We start from the raw sequence: 18,495 nt of genomic DNA, 5'->3' as shown, positions 1-18,495 counted from the left end.
AATTTTATTTCATAATACATCATAGTGATAAACACTTTTGACTCCTTAAAAATTTTTATGCCTTTAATATTAAAATTGTATTAAACCGTAATAATTAATTTTGCTTGAATTTTATAGTAATTATTTTTTTAAAATTTATTTTTAGTTCTACATAAGATTTTTTTTTATTTACTGTTAATTTAATTTATTAGCCCAAAGGGATGCATGAATACATGCATGCTTCTTGCACTGTGACAAAAACGACAGTATCTAGAGCCATCAAATTTTGAATAATGTAATCCTTCACCCGGACATGGGCATCTGGACGGCTGAATTTCGAATTTGTTTTAATCTATTTCATATTTTGTAAACCTTTAACGAATTTTCGATTAACAAACTCAACGAGTTCAGAGAGAGGCACTGTACAGAAAACAGTTTTATCTCCCAGTGCGGAAATTCTAAAGATATACTGTTTTCAAATATATGTGGTTTACGGGCGAAGACCATGATATTCAATAAATATAAGTAACACACAAAACGTTAAAAAAAGGTTCCTTTTGGGGGTAATATAAAATGAGTGTTTCTAGATTTTATTTTACTTTTTTTTCCCCTTCATTACACTCAGAAAATTTTATGATCCGAATTTTATAAATTACTAAAATAAATATTTCACTTTAATGTTATTAAGTTAGTGATGATATAATCAAATAAATGATTATTTTGTAATGTTATTATAGTTTTGAAAATCACTGCCTGAAAATGGTCATTAAATTAAAAAAAGAAAAGTTATCAGATCTTGTTTAATTTTATTTTATTTATTTCAAAGCATCACGTACTATCAATCTTATTAAATTTTACGTTATTTGTACGCAAAATTAAGTTCATAAATTTTGTGCCTAGCGGTTTTACCGTTTTACCAAAGTAAAGATGTTTGTACAAGAATTACGCGTGAAAAAAATGCGCGAAATGCGTAAAAAGTGCTTTAATGAGATATATTAAATCCTATTTCTAAAAAACTGTGGCTTTCATAATCTCATCACTATACAACGTATCACATTTAATAATTAAAAAGAGATATGTGATACAAACTCCATAGATTTCAGTGTTAAAGTAAACCAGATCGTTCCTACTCTTTCTTGCCGACATGTCGGGGACGCGCGCCCCGCCCACTGGGTTAGTCTATCTCTTATAAGGTCCATCGTCCGCATCTCGTACCATCACACCAGCTATGGGAACGGTGTACTAGTGTAAAATGAAGGCAGGATTGAGGCGTTTACTGCGGGGCGTTCATAAACATACACGACTGTCATAGCTGTCCAACTTGAGGCTCGATTCCTGAAAACGATCTTGTTCCATTCGATTGTTATTCAATCATGTCAAGCGCCATTACAACTTTCAACGGTGGTGACGATGGGTAGGTGTCATTGGTAGTAAAGGTTTATTGTAGAAGAGATGACTTTCAGTCACGCGTTTCACGATGGTACAGTTTATACAGAAAATGCTGCATGAATCCGGAGGCGACAATGATGCATTTCATGCTGTATGTGGTTGTCGGGTGATGTGACCATCCTCTTCGCTACTGGTCTGCCCAGGGCATTCTGAGGCTGGTTGTTATGTATGCGACATCTATCTCATGCACTGGCCCCAATCTCCTTACAATAAAGTCAGAACGACATATGTGGTGTCTTTCCGCATGGCTTTGCAGTGTAACTGGAAGCATGCTCGACGCGGATTCGGGAGGTCCGGAGTTCAAATGCCTGTGAAAGAGCACTGCACATTTTTCACATAATATAAGCTAATAACTGGATACTTACATTCAGTTAGCAAAATGATTTTACGTGTTATATTATTGAGGAAAATTACGCAAACCATCAATAAGAACAGAAGAAAAATTATATTGAATAATTTTTCTTCTGTTCATAAGCCCTATACATCATAAGCCCTTTTTTATTGTACAATTGAGAGAGATATTAGGTATTTTTGAAGCAGGAGAGATGAAAAATGAGCAATGCCGTCGCCGGGACTCCAACCATGGACCTCTCGAATTCGCGTCGAGCGTACTGACTACTGCACCACGAAGGCATGCTAAGAAGGCGTGAGAAATACCTTATACAATGTTTTCACCATTATTTGTTTAATGCTTCTTTCTACGTTGGAAAGATTTAATGCAATTCGCTTTTTCACAAGTATATCAAGAGGCTCATGAGATCATGCTCTGGGGCTTCATGGTGTCCAGCACACAAAATTGCATGAGTTACATTATACTAACTTTAAGCTGCATTATACCAGGTTTTATTATAAAACATAATTTTCCAAACAACCATATATGAAGTAAGGGCTTCCTATTTAGCATTATTTTATAATTTACAAAGGCCACGTCAGATCCGGCTTTTGATAGTTGGTGTGGTTTTCACGTTCATTGCAAAGCCGGTGTTTGACATCATGGATACTTTTCATGCGTAATGTTTTCACCACGCTCTCGGTAACGTTTTTGCTGAAATAGATCCCAAACGGACTTCAGACATTCGCAAATAGATTTCAAACATTTTATGTTTTTTTCTTTCTTTAACATTCTTAAAAACATTTGAAGTCTTCCAAAGGTAACATTTTCTATTAACCTACAATTTTCAAGAGGCATTTCTTTAGCATAAAAACTTCATGAATTTTGCATTTAGAATTCTTTTCCTAAATGATACAAGGCTTTATAATCATTCATTCAAAACTTCGTACAAACCGCATATCTCAAACGTGACACTTGCAGCGCTTGAATTTAGCTACTAGAAAGCGTTAGTGGACTTTAAGAGGAAGAAATATTTGACATAAAATTCACTCGAGATAGTAATTCAGTTGAGACAGCCTTTCATACATCCAAAATGTGAGGTTTTTAACAAGAGTTCCTCATTTCACATATTCCATAGGGCCGCAACTGAATAATACATTCATGTACATAAATTAAGGATAATGCAAAATTAGGCAAAGGAAGAGTTAGAAGCAAAACAAATTTGACTTATTTGTAAAGCTTATTTATTAAACAAAAGGTAAAGAGCAAAAAAAAGATGCTATATGTTTGATATTATTAAAAAAATTAGCGACTTCTTCTCCCTGGAGCAAGTTCCAAAAAAACCTATTTACAAAAAACCAATATTACATGGTTGGTATGATTGTTAATACATTGTATGTCTCCCAGAAGATGCAATACAGTCCGTACAACGCCTAGGCATGCTGAGTATCAAATTATCGATCTGATCTTGGGGGATATTACACCACTCAAAAAGCAATGCTCTCCGAAGTTCCGGTAGACATGTAGGAGGAAGTTGACGGGCTGCAACTCGTCGGCCAAGCATGTCCCACACGTGCTCTACTGGATTCAAGTCCGGTGAGAATGCTGGCCAGTCCATACGGGTGATATCCTCCGATTGAAGGCATTCGCTTACGATGTTTGCACGGTGAGGACGGGTATTGTCATCCATAAATACAAATTGTGCGCCTATGGCGCCCCGGAACGTAACGGTGTCGTTCAATGATGTTTTCTTGGTGGTAACGGGTACCTGGAGCTCTCTATATGAAAGTACGGCGAGAATCAGACTGCAAGTTAAACCTGGACTCGTCGAAAAACATCACACAAGCCCACTGTTGCGGTGTAGACAAAGCATGTTCTCTACTCCAGGCTAACCGCAGGCGACAGTGAGTTGCAGTAAGTGGAACGCATCTGACAGGTCTATCTGTATAGACCAATCTGCCCTAAGCGTCTGTACACGGTCTGCCTTGAAATTGTCGTACCAGTGGCTGAAGAGAGCTGACGAGACAGGTCTGAGGCTGTGTTCCGCCTGTTTCTTTTGGCAGTAACTGCCAAATACCGGTTCTCATTCGGCGTTGTAACTCTGGGGCGACCTGTGCTGTAACGTCTACTCACATTACCATCATCTTGGAATCGTTGCCAAATCCTGGAGATGACACTCTGGGCAATTCCAAGTTCGTCTGATACTTCCAGTTGGGTACGCCCACATTCCAGACGGCCGCTAATTCTACCACGTAAAACATCATCCAAATGCGTCCTTTGTGTCATAACTGAAATGCTTATAAAGCGCCTGCGAACAATTTTACTTCTTTGCCTGTATTCCTTATATATCACTCTCTTACACTCTCGTCATTGTGACGTACCATCGGTGTCATCTGGTTACTTTCTGAAATTTGCATATGATTCTTGAAGATGTGTGTAGTGATTTTACAGGTGATATATTTATTTTAGAGTTCGATTTCCGCGTGACTCCGAATTATCCTTAATTTATGGACATGAGTGTATTTATAATTATCAGAAAATGCTTTAGATTTGATTATTCCACATGAACAGTCTAATTTATTATTTTCTTCTTTCAGGGAATTGGCTAATTATATAATTTGGCAATTTATTCAAGAATCTTTAGGCATGTTATATGATGGAAGACGCTTGGAGAGATGCCTGCCTTCAGTCAGGAATTATATGGGGGTGGCCTTAAGTGCTTACTATTTGCAAGAATACTTCGAAGAAGAAAAGAATCAAACGCAAGATTATTTACACGTATGTTTGAACAAAATATGTTTATTACATTGAAATGGTGGTTCGTATTCAAAAATATGAATACAACGAACTCCATTATGCAAATCTTTATTTTTTAAACAGCCACTTCGAAAACCCGTCAACATTTCTAAGAACGTAAATAAATATCATATTGAATATCACCAAGCACATTTACATAACCATCTATTACAGAACATGAAAAATTAAACTTAAATTATTCAATTTTAAATATAGTAAATAAAAACTGGCGCTTTTAAAACCCCCGTAAGAATACACATAAATTTGCATGCATAAAATGTTACTTCGTCGCTTATCTAATTACGTTTTTACGCTTTTGCTTGCCATGAGAAATGATCAGGAGAAAGTTATGAAATCTGAATTTAGGCACAATCAGCTTTATTAATTACTTAAATTTTGACAGATTTCCTATACTTACATACAACTGAAAAAGAAGGCGTTATACACAAGTCATTCGTTTCATATGAGAACTATTTATCATTTATCTCAGAATAAGTGGCAACACTGGAGCACTGGAAATGCACTTACAGAATTTGGTACTTTTCCTTTATCTGTCGGCAAATCTGGCAATCGTATCTCGTTATGTTTTAGCAGCCATTTTGATTCTTGAAATTCTCTTTTTGAGTTTCGCATTGTCTGATCTCGTCGCGGCTCTTTAAGTTAGCATCTACTGAAAAAGATTCAATAGAATATTTCCAGCAACGTGAAGCTCGGTTTAATCCTAGTATCCGGTGCACACGGGATTTGGCTACTTTTGGCGACTTTATGATGAGCAGTAAAAACGGGACATATACGATGAGTAGTAAACGGGTCATTCAAAGAATATATATAGTTATGCATAGTATATACTATGTATATAGTGATAGTATATAGTGTATAGTATATATATAGACGTTCTTTGTGTCATTTTTGGTGTTGGCGATAATTTTCAAAATCGCGCCAAGGCTGCACCGTATACTAGGATTTTACCTGGAGCTCTCCCAAATAATCGAAAATGTTCAAATCTTTTAATATAAATCCATATATCACCGATAAAAGGATTAGGTGGCGATGTAATGGTTGCCGAGAAGATGTCAGCGTTAGAAAAGGTAACTGGTTTTAAACATTTCGTATCTCCTTTACATACGCACTCAGATTTATTTATTTGTGGTCTGAGCAGTTGACCTTAATTTAATTTTGCCATGACGAGCTTGACGTGTCATATAATACTGTAGTCGACTGAAACAACTATTTACGCGAGATTTGTACAAAAGATGTTTTGGAACAGGAGCGGAAAAAAATAGGAGGCCCTGATCTAATTGTCGAAATAGACGAAAGTCTGTTTACCAAAAGAAAGAACAACGCCGGTCACGTTTTCCCCCAACAATGAGTTTTGGGAGTAATTTGCAGAGAGACGAAAGACTATTAATTTAAATGGAACCGCTATTTATTTAGACCGTTGAAAAGGGTACAAAACTCAGGAACTTGAAGAAGCTGCCTATTCCCATTTGAAAGTTAACGACAAATATAATGTCGTAGATCCGGAAAGAGGCGCTCATACGCAACTGTCTTCTCTGTCAGAATTTATTTGGAGAAAGAAGCAGGAGGAATTATTTTGATTCCATTATAGAGGTAATAGGCGAACACTTTCCACCTGAAATAAACTCTAATTGACCTGAACACCCCCCTTTCTACGCTTTTTATAATTATGTTAATTTTTCCCATTATCTTATTATTAATTTTTATGAGTTATTACATCATATTATTTGTTCTTACCATTTTACGATATTGCGGGCAGATAAAGCAAATTGCGGTAGAATTTCCATCTCCATTGCTCTTAAGAGAAGGTGCGAAAGGGAAAATGGGATATTAGATTGTGTGAATAGCCTGCTAAAAGCAACATGCCAAGATTTGGTTTTCCTAAGACAACGTATCTGACTGGTATTCGATTAACTTCTGGCATTAGATACCCCAGAACTAGTAGAAATGACGCAACAAATGTCAGCACGTAATTGCACATAAATCTATAGAGCTGAATCATCAATGTTAACTATCTTTTGGCTTTTCTGAAGATACGTTGAAACCCATATAGCCATTGCCTTAAAAGTTTTGATTCTTCTCCATTTTTACGAGACTGTATTAAAAGATTACTTCACCTTTGTGTCTTTTACCAAAATCAAGAGTAATAGCCAGAATCTCCTCTAAATACAATTGTTAATGCTTTATTAACTAAGATTAGTAGACAATTAAACCAAAGATCACGAAAAATGCAGTTGTACGAGTGAGAGTTCTATATTGAAAATCAGAAGCAAAAGCTAAATTAGATGCTGGTTGTATTTTGACTTCATTTATGTAACAGCTGCAAAAGAATATATGTTTTCATGTTTTACGTGCTGTTTTTATCCGTTAAATCATAATTTTAATGCCATTTGTTAATGAGTTTCAACCTTACTTTCTTTGTTGAACTCAACATGACTAGGATTAGAGAGTGAAGATTCAAAATTGAAATGCTAAATGTTTGTTTCAAAGACAACTTAGGTTACTTTTGTTGTTATATTTGTTTTTATTTGTTGTTATTTCCTAACTATAATTTTTAATGGTTGTTCTAAAGGTTAAGTTATTTCAACGGAAAAATACCTATAACTGATTTTACATATATCTTATCAGAATACGTGCAGAAATTTCTATTCTTCAAGCTTTTAGTTATTTCTGGTCTTCAAGAGTTAATATTTCATGTTTAAGTATTTAGTCAAAAATTGCTTCGAGTATTTTATTAAATTGTAACATCAAGCTGCATATTAAAATTATTATTCAGACTGGTCAATGTGCAAAAGTACAAAACTGTAAATCGCTTATTAATTTCATTAGATTGCTTGTTCTTCGAAAATTACGGGATTGCATGTACATGAAATCAGACTATAAGCACAGGCTACATTATACATAAGAAATTATACTTTTAATCATTAAAAGCAGGACCTAATTTCTAAAATCAGGAGTACCACAGCCCTATGAATGACTGTGAGAAACGAAAGGAAAAATAAATTAATAAAATAACTAAAAATCAAAATAATTAACATTAATTCGAAAGAAATGTTAAGAGATAAGCAGAGATATAATAAATTATTAAATTAATTTTAAGTAGTTAAATAAAAAATAATTAAATTGAACCTTAGCTGGAATTAAAATTCCTCTTCAAAGCTAAGCAGCAGCTCAGGTGATCTCCGTCTGAACTTAAGACATGATTATATGAATAATATACTAATTCAAGGGAGGAAGATACAAAAAACATTCTTTCCTTGCAGCATACCAATGAAAAAAGATCAAAAAATTAAATCGTCACTAAGGAGAATAGTGAGAATTTTGGAAACAGTATGAGGATACGAAAGGAAATTTTAACAGAAAAGTGTAGCTTTGACAATAAAGAGGGAAGACTCCAAAACTTTCTGATCGCGATTCGCTCTCTTTATAGTTCTAGCCATCAAGCAGAAATTTTTCCCAAATCCGATTCGATAACAACGCAAGAATAAACGTAAGACTGCTCTGTACAAGTGACAGTAGTGGTCCTTGCATTTGGTTACATCGGTTCAAGGAGCTCTGCATTCCCAAATCCGATTCAATAACAACGCAAGAATAAACGTAAGACTGCTCTGTACAAGTGACAGTAGTGGTCCTTGCATTTGGTTACATCGGTTCAAGGAGCTCTGCATTCCCAAATCCGATTCGATAACAACGCAAGAATAAACGTAAGACTGCTCTGTACAAGTGACAGTAGTGGTCCTTGCATTTGGTTACATCGGTTCAAGGAGCTCTGCATTCCCAAATCCGATTCGATAACAACGCAAGAATAAACGCAAGACTGCTCTGTACAAGTGACAGTAGTGGTCCTTGCATTTGGTTACATCGGTTCAAGGAGCTCTGCATTAGGAGTTACTAGAGTGGCACGTGTATAACCAGGGTGATCACTTTTAGTACTTTCAAGAGCGATAGATTTACCCGCTGTCATAAATTCGTTACGTATGCTGGGGAATAAGCTTTTGAATGTGGGAAAAAACTTTTGTTTCTTTAAAAGTCTCATCTCATGTCCAAGATTTGAGCTCGAAGAAAAGACAGGCCAGCATTCAGAAGTTAGAATCTATTTTAAGGTATATATTTATTATTAAAATTGACTGCTGAAATTGTGGTTTACTTACATTATAAGGTATTTCTCCCGCCTTCTTAGCGAGACTTCGTGGTGTGGTGGTCTGCACGCTCAGCGCGTAATTGAGAGGTCCGCGGTTCGATTCCCGACAAAGGCATTGCTAAATTTCCATCTTGCCTGCTTCCAAAAAATACCTAATGTCTCTACAAGATAAATTAAATGTGTGAGCTTTTTTATTTTGAGCTTCGATACGCTCCAGATAAAATTATGATTTATCTTATAAAGTGAGAAGCGCCGGATCCGGGCTCCGGCGCAATTTATGCTCTTACTAAAAGAGATAAAGCATGTCTAATATCTGCAGAAAATACCATTTCATTCAACAGAGTTAGCAAAAATGATGGGAAATCACTAGAAATATTCAAAACATTCCAGCGGTTCTTACCTCTTTAACTTTGCCACTTCCACACCTACATGAAGAAGAATATTAAATAAAGGTGAAAAGATTTCAGCAAAGAACATAAATTATGAGCCTGTCAAAGCGGTTAATTTATCAACCGAGCGATTAATTTATAGACCACTGGTAATTCCACTCAAGTTCAGTTTCCAGCAAACGGGCTGGCTGCATGAAGGTTTCGTGGTTTTATCAAAAGTTACTATAGTACACAGTCTGTTCTTATATCACGTCACTGACTCCTAGTCTTCTCAGAAGCAACTTATTCCCTACTCCACTGCTGCCTTCATTTCTCCTACTTCTGTAAACAAGTGACGTCAGCTCTAAAAAGAGCCTAACCTTATTTATCTACTGAGCTTGGTTTTCCCCACGTTTAACTTAGATCAGTTAGTTAAAAAAGATCTCAAAGGAAGCATCCCTTTCCTTAGGCAGATAGCTCTAGTGTGCTTTGCTCTCATCCAAATAATTCAGTCAAAAATAAATTTAAAAATCGTTTGTTCTGCTAAAATATTAAGAATTAATTTATACCTTTCTGTTATTAATACTTCACTCGGTATTAAAATTTGTCAAGATATATATTGCTTTTGAGCTGTTTCTTACGGAAACAAAGCACAGAAATAAAACCATATTTCACTAGGGTCATAATGTATCTGCATTTGTCTCCAGCTAAATAGCTTTCATACTGCTTTCGTTTATTATTTTATTTATTGTCGCTACAAATGTGTGTAAAGATTTTGCAATTGATTTCTGCGTCCGCAGATTATCCCTTTTTACCAATGATTTAAATTTAAAAACATTAGAAATGGTACGTACCTCATTCGCGTATTTATTTAGAATCGTCATTTCATGTAGAAGCAATGACTGACGATTTTTCCTCTCATTAATTAATATTGCTTATTTTGCACTTCGAAATTTTTACACCATGCATTTCACCGCTTTTTGAACTATGGAATAGGAATATTTCTCTTCGGAAAGCACAGAAACATATCCTTCAATCCACAGCTTATTTACATGCGCCATTTTGAAAGAAGAATAAATTTAAAAGTAGTGGACCGTATTTCTCAATTCAAATAACAAGTTAACACCAGATGTTTTTATTCCAAAATATTTGCTTTTTTGAAAATATTTATTGAAATAGTTCTAAAATTGTGTAAACACACTCTGTAGTCTAATTATACTAAAGAAATTAGATTGTATTTAGTAGTGCTATTTAAAACAAAAAAAGTAATCAGCATTTGACACTAGGGGAACATGTCTAGTTCTTTAGCAGTGCTGCTCTATGAACAAATCATAATCAGCTATGTGTTAGTTGATGAGATGAGAGACATGGCGTTTGCAGTTCTAACGAAACGTTGACACATTAGTCAAAATATAATGATGCTAAAGTCAATGTTTCAATCCATCGAATTTCGTAAGAAAGAAGGAGCATTTATAAGTACGCAAAGTGTCTGGTTATGTAACATTTGCGGGGGTGTTCTGTTTACCAAAACTTCGTGCATTCTGTTTTCAAGAGACTCAGATATGTAATTAACAGTATTATATTCACGACAAAATTTTTAATTCAGTGAATTTTCTACTTTATTCTGAAGAGTACTCATACATTTTTCTATTTTTTTAACCCTTTCCGGCACGCTACCTTTTAAAGTTGGAGTTTTGATTTAAGAAAAAAAAAAAAAAAAAAAAAAAGGTAGACAGTCTGATTAGGCGTAGAGGAGTACACAAGTAAAATTTTGTGAAGCTAGCACTTATCGTTTTAATTCTGTGGGTGTGCCCAAAGTAGCGCACTGATTCAATAGAGCTTCGGAAGGAGTGCTGAAACGAGCATTATTGTCAATGAACTGACCGATGAGATGCGGAGAAGCAAAGAATACAGACTCTCAGTTGTCCTAGATTATCGGTGAGCCCGGTCTGGGCACACCTAGAGTTCGCCGTTTGATTTTAGGCAAGATTTCAAGGTCAAAATTTAAAATTAATATAGAATAAGGAGATTAGCATACAGCCAAAAAATAACATAGAAATTTATTTTCAAACAATTCCTTTTATACCTCAAAAAAATCTGGAAGATTTCTTTGAAAAATGAGGGTCTTAAAAAACTAAACATGGCTAAAATATATGGACTGGTTTGTGTTAAGCTGCCATCTACTATAAATAAAGAAGGTTCAGAGTAACCTATAAATCCTTTTTCATTCAATTTTTATGTGCGTACAGAAGAAACTTTTTAGGTGTGTCCGGACCAGTCACACTGTGCCGCAAAGGGTTAATGAGTATGAAACATATTTATATTTTCAAAAAATTAAACTTACAACGTGCTTTAACTTGTATAATAATTGTACTCTTTAATTATCCTAATCATCGCTGAATATCACAAAACATTATTTTCATTGTATTTATTTATAAATTGAAATAATAATTTTGTCAACTTGTGTGTGTTTAATATTCTTGTCTCTTATTTATTAAATTTTTTTCAGGTAAAAAATATTACAACATATATTCTTCAGGCGTTCGAAGATTTCTTACGGAAAGCCGGTTGGATGGACAAAACCACTAAAGTAAAAGCCATGAATAAGGTTTGAGATACCGTTTTTCACCTTCATGTATTTACAAAACAATTATCAAAAACTAAGAGAAATTTCAGTTGTGTTTTCTCATTTGAAATTTATCAAAGTCTCTTTGAGAATATTCTTGATAGCTATAGCTTCTTTTCAGCTGCTTTTTGCCTTAATTCGAGTTACGTAATTTAAAAAGTTTGACTGTTTCAAATGATCACGACAAATATCTTAAAATAAAAATTTCGTGGAAACATTCTTCACATATCGAAACTGACGTTTCATTTCGAAATTTTTCAAACACGCACGTGGTCTTAATTAGTAATGATTTAGTTACATAAACGTTTGAAAAGAATAACGTTTCATTGAGATAAAGCTATCAGGCTCACACATATGAGTTCCACCCAACATTATTAATCAAGCAGTTAAAAAATTCTCATCTCAACACACTAAAAGGCATGCTCTTGCTTTAGGAGATTATAAAAATTCTATTGTCATTCCCTTCTTTCCATCAATTAGCTATAAAGTTGCACATATTTTGCAGAAATTTAACTTTCGGGTTGTTTATTCTCCCATCAATAAAATTCCGAGTTCCATACTCAAGGACCCCATTCCGGATATGAATTCCTGGGGTATTTATAGGATTCCTTGCCAGTGTGGTGTAATTTACCTTGGCCAAACTAAGAGAGCCTTAAAATTTCGCGTCAAGGAACATGAGGCATATGTTAGAAAAAAGGAAACACAGAAGTCTTCTGTTGCGCAACATTGTTGGTCCGAAAATCACACTTTCAATTTTTCTGCTGCCAAAATTATTCAAAAAACATCTTCCATTGGAGAACTGGATTTTCTAGAGGCATTTCACATTCATAAAAATCTTTCTGTTCTAGTTAACGATCCTAATTCCAATCCAAATTTGCCTTCGTCCTTTAAAGAAATTATGTTTTAGTTCTGGTTTCACCAACAGATGGCGCCACTTGCTTATTCTTGTCCAGGCTTTCTTATCTTATCTAATCATTATTTACAAGCGTCTAGCCCTTCAGATGCTAGTTTCCTCTTGATTCCTCCCTAATCATTTGCGCAGATTCACGCGCAGCGTGTTTATGTCAGGGAGCTCGGCATGCAGAAAGGAATCAGCTGGCACCGACGCCGTGCCGTCAAGTTACGAAAGTGCTGCGGATTACTCAGTGCAAATTAATTTCTTTTATTAGCTTTTCTACAGTATTTTTCTTTTTAAGTCGAATACATATTTACATGTTGATATTGATTTTTGATTGTTTCTCATTTTCTATCAAATAATATATTATTTTGATTTGTGTATAAAAGAATTCCTGATATTTATTCATTCATTCATCTATACATCATCGTCCAAAGCTATTACAGATGCAGATATCAAAAGCTAGGAGCTCATTTCTTGTCTACTGAAGGCGTCATTTAAGAAGAGATTTTTAAAAATTCGGCACCCAATGGGGGGAGGGGAGGGCAAAAAATGTTTTTACGTTTTTTCATATAAGGAAGAAACAGATGTACACAAGAGTCTTGCTTTAAAATGTATGGAACACGAATACTTAAAAACCAGTTTCAGAAGTTCGACCCCCCAAGGATCCCTACCCTTGAGAATTCGGCCCCCGAGGGGGTAGGGGGCTGTGGTAATAAAATTTTTATTAAGGTAGTACAGTAATTGAGACAGATCGTAATAATCATAACAATAGAATAGAATAAATATTATTTTGTCTTTCATTGTTATAGGTTACCAGACTGGCAGCATTGTAATAGGCAAGTCGCCACAGGGGCAAAACATGTTTTCACATATTTCTTCACACTTTAGATATCCGTAAGATTCAGTGGTGGATAAGGCTGGTGCGGTTATGGGCTGATCAAGAAATTCGAACAATCGAATTGAGACAGATGACTCGGCGAGACGGCCCTGCGAGGGAGGGTATGTGCGTAGAATTAATACTTTCTCTGAAAAGTTTATCTTCCAATGGTATACAAAATGCACAGATACGACAAATGGCAAAATCTATTCTGGATAAAATATCAACTTTTAGAATAATTTTGTCTGCTCGTGTATATTTGAAAATATTTCAATATACTGAGCCAGTAATGAAATATTTGAAGACTAAAGGATTAGATTACATGCTATAGTATAGTTAGGGAGGCTGCAAGCTCTTTAAAAGCCATCTCTAGAAACTTCAATTTAACATTTAATGCATCAAAATTGTTTGCAACGGATTACAATAATAAACTAGAAAGGCTGGGTTGTGATATAAAAGAAGAGCTACCTGTTAGAAGATACCAAAAGTGAAACAATTAGACGATGAAGAATCGGCCGACTATAATTTAAATTGCTCTATCAAACAAGTTATTGTCTTTACTTTTATATTGGATAACGCCATTTAATCGATGAATAGTAGGTTTAAAGGGCATAGGAAGTTGTATGAAGACATATCACTTCTCGATCCCCAAAACGTTTCGAAGCCATTTATCTTTTTCAAATGGCGCGTCACAATTTCCAGTGTTTCACAGTAATGGTCAGCGTTTACTGTTTCACCACGTTGAAGGAACTCAATGAGCAGAATGCCCTTCTTGTTCCAGAACACTGTGCACATCACTTTGTGTACCGATAGCGTCTGTTTGAATTTCGTCCCGACTGGAGATCCACTATGCTGCCAATGCATTGACTGCTGCTTGGTTTCCGCGGCGAAGTGCAGAATCCAAGTCTGATTGCCTGTGACGATCCCATTGAGGAACTTGTCGCTGTCATCGTGATACCGTTACAGAAATGTCAGTGCTGCTCCTGAGCGTTCAATTTTGTGTTCAGATGTCGGGTTTTTCGGCACCCACCTGGCACACAATTTTTTGAACAGCAGGTGCTTAGTGACAATCTCTTGCAACAAGGATTGTGATATCTGCAGAAAATGGCTGCTCAGCTTCGTAATCGTGAAGCGACGGTTCTCCATCACGAGCTGCCGCACAAGCTGAACAAGATCATCATTGATGAGGGACTGTCTGCCACTGCACTCTTCATTATGAGCACTTTGATGACCTTCTGAAAACTGCCTACACCAACGATGCATCATCTGCTTTACTCATGATGTTTGTCCCATAGACCTGACAATTAATTTCAATTGGCGCAGTACTTGCATTCAAGAACTTTATCACTGACCCAACCTCGCAGGCGGCAGGAGAAGGAATAAGAGCTTCCATCTCGGACCACTGCAACCACGCTACTGGCACGAGGCACAAGCGTCTAGCCCCTCAGATGCTAGTTTCCTCCTGATCATTTGTGCAGATTTACGCGCAGCGTGTTTACTCGAAAAAGCTTGGAGTGGTCAAAGCCGTTTTTTTTAAAACGATACTCGTTTAAAACGTTGCAAACTTGGTGCGCATTACTGAGTGTAAATTAATCTCTTTTATTAGTTTATCTGAAATAGTTTTCTTTTTAATTGGTATACATATTATTTGTTCAGATGCTTTATTATAAATCTATACATAAAGGAAGAATTCCTGATTTATTCACCTACAGATCATCGCCCAAAGCTATTAGAGATATCAAAACTTAGGAGCTTATTCCTTCTTTACCGAAGATGTTATTTAAGAAGCGATTTTTAAGATTCGACGGGCAAAACGTGTTTTTATGTTTTTTCATATAAGGAAGAAACAGATGTACATAAAATTCTTGCTTTAAGTCTTTCGCATCGCGAGAGGGCAAAATCTCAATTCCCCAAACATCGAAAACACCCGTATCTAAGAATTTCTCCTGGAATGCTTTTCCTTCCCCCATGACAAGTTGAATACTACAGTGCTAACAATAGCCTTACTTAAGTAAAGCGAGAACTTCTTTCTTCGATACTTTGACACTGCGTGAAGTTCCCCCTTGGGACGGGATTGCTACTTCAGGCATCAAAAGCTAAACACTGATAGCAAACAAAGGAAAGGAAGGAACAAAGGAAACAAGGAAGCTACTTTTAGTAGCTTCAAAAGAATGATTGACATGTGATTTAACAACACCTGAAAGCAATGAGTAATGCAGTAACGTGATGGGGGAAAGCACTGGGTAGGAAATTATTCGGGCGTCCAGCTGATGTCTGAATGTTCGGGCGCTTGGGGCGACTTCGATGCGAAAGAGTTAAAATGTATGGAATATGAATACCTAAAAACCAATTTCAAACGTTTTCAAAATTCGGCCCCGAAGGGGGGAAACGTGTTCTTTACATATTCCTTCATATCTCAGATAAGACAAACTTATGAATTATTGCTGTAAAATGTAAGGAATGTGAATAAATGCTGACATCAACATGTGTGGGGATAAAATACAAGTTTACATAATGTACAAGTAAGCCTTATTCAAGGTACAGGAATACCAGGTACCTTTACCAGGTATGTAAAGCTAGTTAGCATTAAAAAAAATTAAGGTTTCTACCATTTAATGTTGTTAATAATTAAAACCCCAAAATAAAAATGTAGCAGCATGTGGCAATTCACAAAACTGTGATGAGACTGTTACAATGTTTAGTTAGTTTTAAACAATTCTACACATAATAAAATGGCCAGTGCACAACATGTGAATGTACATGGGGTTGAATAATTAGAAAATAAAAAACTTGACAAATATTAAATAGTAGAAAATATTGCTTACTGTTCAAATTTGGAATTGACTCAGTTTCACCAAAATATATTTATCAACATTAAAATGTTTGGTAATAATCTGTTGACTGAACAGTATAAAAATCAATGAATGATTGATTGTATGGACAATATTTGGTACTGTTGGACTTGGAGGGGGGGAGGAAGGAAGACAGTAATGCAAGGAGGATGAAGAAAAATAGACTTACTCATTAATCACAGAATACATCAGCCTACCACGAGGACCTGAGATAAAGGTTTAAAACCCTGTTCTGAACTTCTACATCTGTTCCTGATCATTTTAAGGATCAAAGTGGGAATTACCTTATTATTAAAGAGAAGTTCTGAAGAATGAGAGAGATATTATATAAATAAGAAAAAAAAAATATCTGACACATATAAAACACTTCAGGCAGTTGAAAGAAGATGTTTTAGATGATAAAAATGGACAAAAGGAATTGTGAATAGGTACTAATGACTATTGTTAAAATATATATTTTTCACTAGATATGTTAAGTTTCTTCTGTGCTATTATGTGTAAAATTTTTGTGATCCAAAATAATTTTTAGAATTGTATTATTATCTTCATTCTGTGTTACTATTTTGTCATTTATTAATAATAAATAAAAAATTAAAATGGACAAAATAATTTTCATTATATTTCTGTGTTACTATAAGTTACTATTTTGTCAGTTCACTTTTCGTTTTGTATTTGAGAATCTTTTGGGTATTATATTTTTATTAGGTGGAATATCTTTATTAGCACTCGGGAAATGTATTTCTTGTGCATTTAACATATCAACCGCTTCTAGTTGTAGTGGTGCTAACTTAAGAATCTTGTTTAACGCATCACATTGTTTGTCAGATTTTAATGAATCTACTAATTCTAAACATGTTTGTTTTAGTTCATTCTTTCTGTATTCTCAGGGGCATAGCTAGAGGGGGCATCTGTTCCCGGGCGCAGAATCCAAGGGGTGCCAAACTGATGCTACGACATTTTAGAATTAAATCTTTTCCATTCTTGGCGAGCAGTAGCGGGCACGAAATCTTCAGTTGTCTCTGGGCGCTGAAAACCCTAGCTACGACTCTGTGTGTTCCAGTGAGAGGGTCTGCGATTTTTTTTTCGGCTACTTAATTCAAAATTCATTTTCATCATCTATAATAAGTGGATAATTCATTATGTATTGTAGTTGTAGTATAAGTAGCAGTATTTCTAGTGTGCTGATGTAAGTAATGTATTTAATAAGTAACAGTATTTCTAGTGTGCTGATGTAATTAATCTAATAAGTAGCAGTATTTCTAGTGTGCTGATGTAAGCAATGTATTTAATAAGTAGCAGTATTTCTAGTGTGTTTGCACATACTCCACCTAACTTATAAGGTATTTCTCCAGCCTTCTTGGTGTGGTGGTCTGCACACTGGGCGCATATTCCGGAGGTCCGTGGTTCGATTCCCGGCGAAGGCATTGCTAATTTTTCAATCCCTCTTGCTTCCAATGTAAAATTCTAATGTCTGTACAGTGGTGCCCGAACTAAAAGGGTGTTAGATGATTGTTCTCCACACCCAGGATTTGGCGATTAGGTAAAGTATTTCTCCCACCTTCTTGGCATGCCTTCATGGTGTGATATGTATCCAGAGGTCCGCGGTTTGATTCCCGGTGAAGGCGTTGCATATTTTTCATCTTGCCTGCTTTCAAAAAAATACCTAATGTCTCTACAAACTGATGAATCGATACAGCTGCATATATGTCATTGAATGCATAGATTACACACAGTGCACTGTATGTGACATGTACAAGTTTTGTTACTTTTATGTATAGTGTATATTTCTGTATGTGTTGATGAAACAGACCACCCTTTCTCATTCTCTATTACTTATAAACATAGTGTTTCAATTGTTTTATGTCTGATTCTTAAAACCCAAATCTTACTTGTTAATTTAACTTTATTTGCTGTAATTAAGCAGTTAATCATTTTATCTCTTACAAATCTCATAATACCATGTATAGTGTTATCCAATCTCTTAACATTTTTTCCATGAAGATAAATATATTTTAATGTTCGGTGAATTCATTCGATGTGCATGTTTGTGTTAACACCACTGTGAAGTCTATAACAGTATGCCCAGCTAGATGTATTTTATAAATAATACGTTTCAAAGTAATTTACAAATTCAATAGTGTCAGGATCTTCTTTAAGTAA

At 35.4% G+C, this 18,495-nt stretch overlaps 1 protein-coding gene across 2 annotated transcripts in view; it reads left to right on the top strand.

The window, feature by feature from the left end:
• The window catches only part of LOC118199395 (neprilysin-2-like), a 115,821-nt gene that overhangs the window by 59,782 nt on the left and 37,544 nt on the right, over positions 1-18,495 (top strand). For both annotated transcript variants that reach the window (XM_035371244.2, XM_035371243.2), the window contains 2 exons: positions 4,357-4,537; positions 11,592-11,690. In XM_035371244.2, the coding sequence (XP_035227135.1) occupies positions 4,357-4,537; positions 11,592-11,690 (280 nt within the window). The remainder of the gene's footprint in view (positions 1-4,356; positions 4,538-11,591; positions 11,691-18,495) is intronic.

The sequence above is a fragment of the Stegodyphus dumicola genome, chromosome 2, assembly GCF_044657685.1.
Source record: "Stegodyphus dumicola isolate Sdum_Otavi_A_Nest chromosome 2, ASM4465768v1".
Taxonomy (NCBI): Eukaryota; Metazoa; Arthropoda; class Arachnida; order Araneae; family Eresidae; genus Stegodyphus; species Stegodyphus dumicola.
This window is presented reverse-complemented; position numbering and strand designations above follow the sequence as displayed.